General features: G+C 36.6%; 1 protein-coding gene across 1 annotated transcript in view; it reads right to left on the bottom strand.

Moving 5' to 3' along the window:
• Positions 1–2,346: 2,346 nt before the first annotated feature.
• The window catches only part of TOPAZ1 (testis and ovary specific PAZ domain containing 1), a 43,851-nt gene continuing 35,105 nt past the window's right edge, over positions 2,347–11,092 (bottom strand). The window contains 4 exon segments of the mRNA XM_005882673.2: positions 2,347–2,640; positions 5,738–5,921; positions 6,390–6,593; positions 8,227–8,391. Coding sequence (XP_005882735.1) covers positions 2,421–2,640; positions 5,738–5,921; positions 6,390–6,593; positions 8,227–8,391 — 773 coding nt within the window. The 3' untranslated portion in view covers positions 2,347–2,420.

Below are 11,092 nucleotides of genomic sequence, written 5' to 3'. Positions count from 1 at the left end.
CCAGCACCCAGGTCCCAACCTCCCCAACCGCCAACCCCCGGCGCCCTAAGAAGGGCCGAGGCTGCCTCCGCAGATCCGCCCGCGGGGCTTCCGGAGCTGAGGCTAATTTTTAAAAATTTCTCTTCTCCGGTTTGCATTTTCCTTTGGACTTTGGCCCTTTCAGGATCTTTCAAACCTTAAGCACTCTCCACCATCAGCTTGGGTTTTGCTATTAGCTATATGTCGCTCCTAGGACTTTGATTAGCCCTAGAAATGGCCACAGATGAAATCAGGCAAATAACAATAACCTGTCTTTTCCCCTTTCTACCTTTTGGCATTGTTGACTGAGGCCAAAAAAATAAAAATGCCTCCATTTCTTCCAGCCCTAAGGGCTCTTGACTTCTCATTAGAAACAATCTGGTCACTTGTGATCCATTCCAACCAGTTTCATTTTCCCCAAAAGCTTCATTTATCAACTCTCGCGTCTTCATCTTTTGAAATGATTCTTTGCTGTCAGCACCTAACCAGTCTCCTGTTTCTCTAATTCCTTTCTTTGGGTTTCAGTTACTGTCGGAGACTATATCGTCTTCACTAGCAGAGAGGAGTAGAGACCCCCCCAAAAGCTAGTGACCTTTGAAGACCTAGCAAAGGTCAGAGCTGTGCACCACCCAGTTAATCTAGATAATGGTAGCTGAAGCATCATCTCCACCTTAATTCACTTAATTCCTTAGATACTCATGTAAATCCTTGTTGATTATTGTTGACTAGATATTCTGCCTATTTCTGGAAATTGCCTGCTGATGAGCTAATCTGTGTGTCATTGAAATCTCCTTACCTAAGGGCTACCCCAGATCAATAAAAGGTTGGAGCGGCCTGAGCATCAGTGGAAGTCCCTCTCCTAGAGTTGGACTTGCCCGCCTGGTCCCCCAATATTTCCAAATTATCTCGTGTCATTTCTCTCTCAGTTGTGTGCGGCTCCTCTTTCAGATCCCGAACCCTAAACCACACAGGACTTGGAAGGAAACACACTCGACAAGTGCCTCCTATAGAAAAGACCAATTTATAATTGCCCGTTTACCATTCTTCATTGTCCTCAAACTGATGGTAGTTATATCCACACCTATTTCCTAGGGCTGCATTTAAATAATGACAGTTATAGTCACGCAGTTTATTCTTGCTAGAGAACTGGCCATCCTTGTGACGTCTCCCATCTCACTTCCCATTTCTCATCCAGAAGAGTATTCATGCCACACTTACCATGGCAAGGCCACGCGCTAGGATTTACCTTTTTCTGTCTTGTGAGGTTACAGATTTATTCCGAGGATGCTGCCATTACCATATTTTGGGAGCTCCTTTAAAAAATACTTTCAGCCCCTGTAGTCACGACTTATTTTTTTTATTATTATTCACCTTATTCAGACTTTTTCTCCAAATGATTACGGTTTAAAGTAGCAAATCTAAAGTATCAAATTAAGGACTGAAGATGACCACCTTAGAGAATGACTGGTAAATTCTGAAGATGACTTCAGAAAAGGAGTTTTAACTTCCTAAGGTGGTTTGTATGGGACAATCCTTGTTTGGATATTTAAGTGCTGGTATATTTGTCTAAAATAACCTTTCTTCAGAGGGGAGGATACTGGAACAGACTGACAGCTGTGAGAGGGAAGGGAGGAGGGCTGGATGAAAGGTGAAGGGTGGATGAAAGAAGGTGAAGGGATTAGCCAAAGAACATATATGCATGACACATAGACATAGACAAGTGTGGAAGGCCAGAAAGAAGGGGGTGGGGTGGAGGCTGGTTGGAGGTGGGCAAAGGGTGGGGGGAAATGGGAACATCTTTAAAAGTGTCAACAATAAAATAAAAGTTTTCTTTAGTCATACCTAATGTATTTTAAAAATACATATAGCATTCTAAAATACATTAAAGGAAAACTATTCACAGGGTAACTTGAAAAAGTTTGGTATAACTCAGAAGTTATTCTGGAATTTGTGTTTGAGTCAGTTTTCAACATTACTTGACTATTCTATATTACAGATGTGGAATAGGCTTTAGAAACTGGACGGAGTATACACTCAACCTATTTCACACCCCTAACGGCTTTTCTGAATACTTGGTTACCTGCTTGCACATTTCTCCTTTTATGTCTTCCTCTCATTAAATGCTGCACAATATTCATTCAGTTTGTGATTTTTCAATGTTTGAATTTCAAAATAAATAGGTATTTACATAGACTTACCTAACTTAAAAAGAAGTAATTTGAAAAATCACTTCAGTGGGGGTAAAACTATTATAAATTGCTTACATCAATCAAAATTTTTAGTGTTTGAAGTCTACTAACTTACTGTAAATAAAGGGCAAAAGCTGAATATAATGAAAACTGTATTTTTATTGCCTTTTATTTTCAACAGTGATTACTTGAACTTAAAAAATAAAGTATTAACTAATGTTTATTGAAAAGCCAAACCTTTCCAGCCCACTTCATGTTCTCTTTCAACCATTTCAGGGCAGAACAATGTTCCAAACTATAAACCTGCTCCTTATTAACATTGACGGTCATGTGCTTAACAAAAAGCTTTGGGTCTGATAAACGAGCAGCCATCATTAATCTTTCCACTGCAGCTTGATAATCATCCTTGCTCCGAGACTTGTTTTCTTCACATCTATAAAGTAAAAAGACCTCACAAAGTCAGAAACTTGAAAAGAAGCTAGATAGTTTCTTCAAGATATTTACATTTACTATTATTAGTTATGGCAGACTTTTCACTACATTCTCCTACAGTGTCTTTCTAAGTTTTTTGACCATGACACAATAAGAAAGATCTTTTGTGTTGGGACCCAGTAGAATCCTCATACATAAAAATGGAAAAGTTTCAGCGAACAAGATGCATCCTTATGACAATGTACTCTATTTTCTATTGTCTCATTTTTAATTATGTGGTTGCAATCCCCTATACTGATTGCACCACACAATGGGCTACAACCCACGGTCTGAAAAACACTGATCTAGAACACTGCTAATAACCTCAATCTTTATATTTTCAAAGTTAAAAATTGCATAATTTTTCATTATAATGCATAGAATAATACTGAATTTAATCAGGTTTGGAGTTACTGACATGTTTTACCTTGACATTGCCTATTGTTGACTGTAAACATACTATGTAGCTAACATTTGGTAACAGAAATTACAGTGTTCCTTTACTGAATTTCTGGTTATTTTTCTTCAGCCCTGATTTAAGGTACTTCACAAATTGCTAAAATTTACTTTTCTAAAAACTTTTCTACTAGTCTTCAAATTTCATAAAATTCATACCGAATGGTTTTTTCCTCCTTATGGGATAGGGAGTGGGAAGTATTTAAAACAGAGATGTGGTTGTTATATTAAGCATCACTTTTTGTGTTTGCTGAATCCTGCTCTTGGCATCTATAGGGTCCAGCAGCAAATCCCAAGAATGAGCCTACCTGCATTAACAGCACAGTGTGGTCTACAGAGTGGTGGGAGTGAGGAACAGGAACCCCAAGGGTCACAGAAAGGAAAGACTGGTCAAGAGCTTTCTAGTACCTTCTGGCTTAGGAATTAATGCATAGAACCTGGTAGATTGAGCATGTGCCAAATGTATGCAGTTTTTGAAACTCTTAAGGATGAATAAAATTCTTTCTCATAGAGGTTATTATAACAAGATGGGGCTCAGTATGATAATAAGAGAAAACAATATTGGCTTGGACAAAATTAAAGATGGGGTCACAAATACCCGTAAAATCCAGCAATGAGTACAGAGGCTGCATATATGTGGAGAATGAAAACCTATGAGAAAACCACATCCTCATTAGGACGATGGGGAGCCCAATGCCTCAGCCACTGCAGTGTACAGGGTAAATAAGGAAGCCCTCATAAGAGAACAGACCTAATGAAGGGGGAAAAAAAAGCCAATTTTCGTTGGTTTAAAAAAGATGGCCCTAGCCCTAATCAACTGCTGAACAAAATAGAAACAGAGGTATGGGTACGTGGAACAGAATGACAGCTGTCAGAGGGGAGAGGGGCACTGGATGAAAGAAGGTGAAGGGATTAGCCACAACATATATGCATGACACACAGACACAGATAGCAGTGTGGTGATGGCCAGAGGGAAAGGGGAGTGGGGGCTGAGCTGAGGTGGGCTAAGGTGGGGAGGGGGATGGGAACATTTGTTAATAGTGTCAACAACAACAAAAATGGCCCTAAAATTATTTCCTAATTTGTTTTGCATATAGGCGAGATGAAATGCCTGATTTATCACAAATAGAATGAAGCAGACATGACAGTGTACAACTCTGGACTCTAGGTTGTTAGATGACAATTCTCCACGGGTCCCTTGCATTTCCCGAAGTTTTGAGAGCAGAAACACTGACTACTCCTTTCAATGATGTTTATGTAATGAACAATCTTGAAAGAAAAGAGTTTCTCCTTCTGGAGCAACGGACAGGTTTGTTACAACCTTTCAAGATGGAGACAGTGTTTCCGTGAGAGCAGAGGAGCAGGCATGCTTATTACCCAGGATTTGGGTTTTCTAAGTGCAGGATTCTTCGGCTGTAACAGAACCTCCTGCATGTGCAGGTATCCCCTGGGTCTGTCTGTGGGACTTGGGACAAGAGAGATACAAATATGCAGATAATCATGCTGCTTGCTGCACTAGAGTAATAAAGTCCTCTGTTTCCAACCCAGGAGTCTGGTATCATGCTAGGATCCATGAAACTGCTCGCAGCCTGCAAATAGGGTAAAATCTCAGAGCCTTCAGAGTTCTTGACAGAGATCATAGAAAGCACAGCTTCTTCCTTGCTTTTTCTCTCCTGGATTGCTCACTCTGAGAGCAGTTAGCTGTTATGTCATGAAGACACTCAAGGAACTTATGGAAGGGCCCATGTGGCAAGAAACTGAGGCTTCCTGCCAACAGCCTCATGAGTGAGCCATCTAGGGAACGGATCCTCTAGCCCCAGTCAAGCCATCAGGTAGGTGACTGCAGCTCCTGATCACATCCTGACTCCGGGACAGATCCGGAGCCAGAACCATCCTGCTTAAGCTACTCCAAAATTCCAGACCCATAGAAACTAAAATAGTATTTGCTGTTTTAAGCCACTAAGTTTTGGGATAATTTATACACAGTAATAGATAGCTGAAAGAATATTCAATCTGAGGATCTGGTTTGTAACACCAATAAACTGAAGCAAAATTCTTGTCAGCTCTAAAGGAGGAGTCCCATGAGATCCTTTTATTACAAGTTTCCTGGGTAAGACTGATAAGAAATGGTATAAGCCTAAATTCTGGGACTTTGAACAAAATTATTTGAAGGAATACTAGTGTGGTTCAATAGCTACACAATACTATTTATACATTTATAACAACATTTTAAAATACAGAAACTAGGCTAATTGAACCTAATAAACTATCACATATTTCCCTTTTAGATCTTAGTGTTGACCAAAAAGATAAATAACTTTTAGATATCCATCTAAAAACTACCAGTATATGAAAAGGATTGATACCTAAAGAGGACTCATCTCTTGAACCATTTACAGCATCTCTAAAGTTGTTAAAAGTTTTTATTGAATGCTTTGGTTTTAAGTCTCAAACAGGTCACATTCTTTCTTAATTTAAATGTTACCAAGTTTGTAAATATACACTACACAATTATATAAATATATAAATCATCTACTTCCTAGGGAATGTGTAAGGAGTCATGATCTGCTCTCAGGATGCAATTATAAGTTATATCAACCAACCTTTTCAAAACTATCTGCAGCGTCTGGGTAGGAGTACCAGGACTCTGAATACTACTAGCATTGGATACCAGGAAGATTTCAATAGCTAAAAGCATTTCAACCTCAGATAAATAAGAAGGAATCCGTAGAAGTTTTCGGTATAAATTTCCCTCTAATGGTGGATAGCAACTCAATGAAAGAGCACCTGAAAATCAAATAATAGATCAAACTTTACTAAAACTCTAATAGGTGAAAATCTAGACTTCCAAAATGTCCATAGGTGATAATTACTTACAGTATAGAATAACTGTTCATTAGAAGCAGATTTATCTCACAAATTATATGGTAGTGATTTTATTCTGGTACATTTAAAGTTATTCTTTGTACAGTGTTTTCAAATGTTAAATATGAAGTGAGAAATGTCTAAAAAACTCTGAAAAATGACTGTTGAGCCTCATCATGACAACCATATATTTGAAGCTAAAGTCAACACAACAATTTCAGAATAACTAAAAAACCAGAATAGCTACTTGGACCACTGTCTTTGAATGTGTATTAACTGCTCTTTGTACATATTTGAATGTCTGGTTGTAAATATTATATAAGGATTCAGGGTTAGAAAATCAAAGTCAAAACCAATATATCAAAAAAAATTTTTTTAAATGCAACTTACTTTTGTAGTGGGTTCTGGCTTTGAGCCATAAACAACTCCTTCCTAAAGAAGTAATTAATCTTCTAAGAGAGGAGAAATCAATAGGGATACTCTTTGAAATCATGAATTCTGCTACGGAGGATGAAATACCAAGACTATTGCTTTCTACACAGGCATCTAGAAGTTTATTAAAAAGAAGGCTATACTGTGAGACCTCCACAACTTCTGAAAAGAAAAAAAAAAGATACAATGAAATTGGTCTACCTTAGTCTCTCAAACCTCTCGCTCTTACTACTTTCCTTTTCCCTTTGCTCCCCTTGGCATTTTAGGAGCACTCAAAAGCAATCATCTTACATATTCTCTAAGTAACAAAAAAGCATTCAACCAAAGCAAACTGTTAATTTATTTTACAATGAGGAATATGAAAGGAAGGGTGACAATGATTTCAGAAGCTGCATGAACACCTCTATGACCCCCACCTGTGACCGCATCAGCAGTATCTGAGATGGATGGCTGCATGGTTTGCATTCTCTCTACAGTTCAGACCTCAGACATATATTTACCATGAGTAAAAATAAATCATCCCCTCAAAAATATTCACTTTCAAATAAAAGAAAATCCTTTGTTGGGTAATTCTATTCCTTTCTATTCTTCACTTAGAAGAAAGTGAAGTCACCTTGGAGATTTCAAGTCTTCTATTCCCTATATTCAGTTAGTTCAATCTATAGCCTAGACCAATGGTCGGCAAACTGTGGCTCGCGAGCCACATGCGGCTCTTTGGCCCCTTGAGTGTGGCCACGAAGTTTCAATCGCATTGTATGTGTGCGCCCGCACATGGTATTTTGTGGAGGGGCCGCAGTTTGCCGACCACTGACCTAGACTCTAGGTCTTCAATCACTTCAGGATCTTTTAGTGTCCAGGCCTCACCAGAAAATTAATATCGTTACCTTTAGTCTCTTCCTAAACATTGCCACCAGAGGAGCTTTCCTAAAACACCAACTTTGATTGATGAAGCACTAAGGGGAGGCCCTCAGGTTAAGGTTTTCGTTAAATGCTAACCGTCACTCTGAACCCACCACTCAAAGCCTTTGCTCCTCCCTCCTGGTCTCCCTCTTCCTGTGCAAGTATGATCTGAGCTTTAGCATTCAAGAGCACTACCTGCCACTGCCCACATTAGTATTCTCTTTTCTTTGAACTTGTCATCTGCTTAATTTCCTCTACTTATTCCATGTTTACCTATCTTATAAGGTAATGGAAATCAAGTTCTATATTTAAGTAATAAAAAGTATTCTTCATTATTCCAAATGCAATGAATTATTTTAAGATATAAAGCTTGCTGGGGGCACTTGACATTGTTTGCTGATGACTTGACAGAGGTAGGGAAAGGGGAATGATGAAAAGGTTTCTGTTAGGAATTGCTGTCAACTCAGAGATAAGCATTTCTGCTTTTCTTTTTTAAAATATATTTTATTGATTTTTTAACAGAGAGGAAGGGAAAGAGGTAGTTAGAAACATCAATAAGAGAGAAACATCGATCAGCTGCCTCCTGCACACTACCTACTGGGGATGTGCCCACAACCGAGGTACATCCCCTTGCCCAGAATCAAAGCTGGGACCCTTCAGTCCGCAGGCCGACGCTCTATCCACTGAGCCAAACTGGTTAGGGCTGCTTTTCGTTTTTTAAACCATCAGGAAAGCATATTGAATTTGCAGAAAACAGATTTTACAGAAAACAACTTCATTAAAAATATATGATGGAATATAAAACTCAACCAAAACAGGTGGAGAACTGTTTCTTATTAACAGTTAAATAGCAGATGGGCAAGAGATAATTAAGCTAGACTTTTAAAAAACATACCTTGAGAATTTTGAAAACCTGGTAGATTTTGCAAAACTTCAAATGTCTGTCTGTAAAGGCTCTTGGCTAAGATTTCATGTGCAATTGTACAGAGCAGATTGTGTCGATTGAGTATATCCAGTCTATCACAAGGCCATTGTGGTGTATCGATTATCCATTCTGACTCTTTGAAAGAGAAAAAAGTACTAACACTTTATTTACACTATGAAAATTACACTTAGTATAATCACAACTAATGTTTTTACCTTTTGGAAAGTGACAAAACTAAAATATGTGTACTCAAAAAAGATAACCATGGCCCAAATTTATTAGAAACACGTATACAGTGATGATCATAATACCTTATTTTTAAATTCTTTATTTTCTTAGTATACTAATCAGTTATTGATTCAGAAGTTAATGTTTATTTTTATAGGACAAAAATGTTCACGTTATAACATACTTGTAATAATGTAAAATAATATTTGTGTGGAAAACTTCAACAATTTTATAATAAAGAATACATAATTAGTTTTGCTATTCTTGGGGAACAGCTTTTCCTCCCAATTTTAAAGACAATTTTTATCATAAAATATTTGGTATGTATAGAAGAATGTCTAACATATGTAAGTTAAATAAAATGAACTCTTATGTGCCCATCACACAGCTTAAAAAAAGAGATTATCACCTATAATGCTGAAGTTCCTTATATTTTCTTAGATCTGATGGATATATGACACAAAAAATATACTGTGGTCTTTTTTTTCATAAAAATTTCATTGTTCTTTATTTAGCACTCATTGTTTATTGTTAAGGTAGAATAATACATTTCTGAAAGACTAATATATTTTAGGAGATTCATTTTGAAATCTTACCAAATTGTGTAGCTATATTAAAAAATCTGAATCAGTTCATTATTTTATAGCAAAGTTAAATGAAACCAATAGTTGGGAAGTCATTTGGAAATTAATAAGCTTAATTCAATCAGTTCACAACTTTATCAACATAAATACTTTTATGCAAATTTTATAAGAACACATATAACAATACATTCTTAAGAATAAAAGCCAGTTTATGGTGTACTTAATACTAGTTTTATGGTGAGGAAAGTTCTTACTGCATTAATCCTCATGTTTTCCTCTGTTCCATAGTTGGGAAATATTTCCATTTGTCTAAAAATCTGAGTCAAAAGGGAATCAAATATTTTATAATAGATATTCAGTCATTACCATGAAGATTTTGAATGTAGGCACTGAGAATGAAAGACTATAAAGACAGTCTGCACTGAATGAATTTCCAGGCTAGTCCGTGAGACAAGCAAATAACTATCCTTTACTATGGTGAATACTATGATTGAGGGAGAGGGGAGAGATATCTAAACATATCCATTCTTGCCCTAGCTGGTTTGGCTCAATGGATAGAGCATTAGCCTGCAGACTGAAGGGTTTGATTTTGTCAAGGGCACATGCCCAGGTTGTGGGCTTGATCCCCAGTAGGGGACATAGAGGAGGCAGCCAATTAATGATTCTCTCTCATCATTGATGTTTCTATCGCTCTCTCCTCCCTTCCTCTCTGAAATGAATAAAAATATAAAAAACCCCCCAAAACAATAAAACATATCCATTCTCCTCTAAATGTATACATTTAATATAATCCTGACCAAATAGTCAACAAAACTGACTCAATACATCCCAAAGGATAAACAGTTGAGAATAGTAAAAAATAGTATGAAAGATAAATATTATCACCTATTCTAAAGCTATATTAACTAAAAAGAATATGATGCTAGCACAGAAAACGAGATCTCTGGGAGAGTAGTATAGAAACTGACCCAAGAAGATATAAGATTCTAATATATGATAAAAGTGGCATTTCAAATAAGTGAGTAGAGGATGAGTTGGAACATTTGGGGAAAAGAGATAAAGTTAGGTTCCCACCTCATATCAAAATTTAAAAGTAACAATAAAAAATTTAAAAATCATATGAGTGAATATGTAATTTTGAGATTGCCAAGAACTGCCTAACACACAATACAAAACAAAACTATTAAAGATTTAAAAAGCAATTTATGTTAAACAGAAAATGTCAGTTGGGCAAAAGAAAACAAACAAAAATGCAAAAAAAAAAAATCCTAACTTTTCCTAAGTGTGATATATACATCATTGATGGTACCTGAACTAATTTTAGATGTTACACTATAAGTTTAATAATTTATTTGTGTATTATACAAATTCTAAAAAGGATCACCTTAAATAGAAAAATCTGTGATTTCACATATATTATTACTTATGATGAGAACATGTTGGTTGATTTACTTTTAAAATAATGTTTACTTTTAAATAGAAACTATCCCTATATGCATTTTCAATTTTGACAGGTATTTTGCCAAAAAGCTCCTAAACAATGCATGTGAATGCCCATTTCAATATGCCCTCACAAAAAGCAAATCATCAAACTCTGATCTTTGCTAGACTGACAGGTGTTCTGTTATTTTAATGTGTACTTCTCTTATAAGTCTCACTACAAATGAGATTCACCCATTTGTATTTCTTTCTTGAGAAAGAAAGGTTCTGCCTGTTACTGCAGAACCCTTTCAAGACAAAAAAATTCTGGGGAAAACTTAGCATACTTCTGTGGGCCCTTCTTTTAAAGCAAGAACATTTTACATATGAAAATGACTTTCAATTAAAATGCTCACTGCAAAAGAGAATCCTGTGCTTATAACTTATAGAAAATTCAAAGATAATCTCAAAATGGACACATCAAAGTTGTAAGAATTTTAGATTTCCTCAGACGACTCCACATCTCTACCACAAACTCCCCTCATTCTCTGGTTTGAGAAAAACTAGTTGTGCCAGAAACTTTCAGGGAGAAGTTTCCTTTCAAA

This window comes from Myotis brandtii, unplaced genomic scaffold, assembly GCF_000412655.1.
Source record: "Myotis brandtii unplaced genomic scaffold, ASM41265v1 scaffold731, whole genome shotgun sequence".
NCBI classification, from domain to species: Eukaryota; Metazoa; Chordata; class Mammalia; order Chiroptera; family Vespertilionidae; genus Myotis; species Myotis brandtii.
Note: the sequence above shows the minus strand (reverse complement) of the source record. Positions and strands in the feature narration are given on the sequence as shown.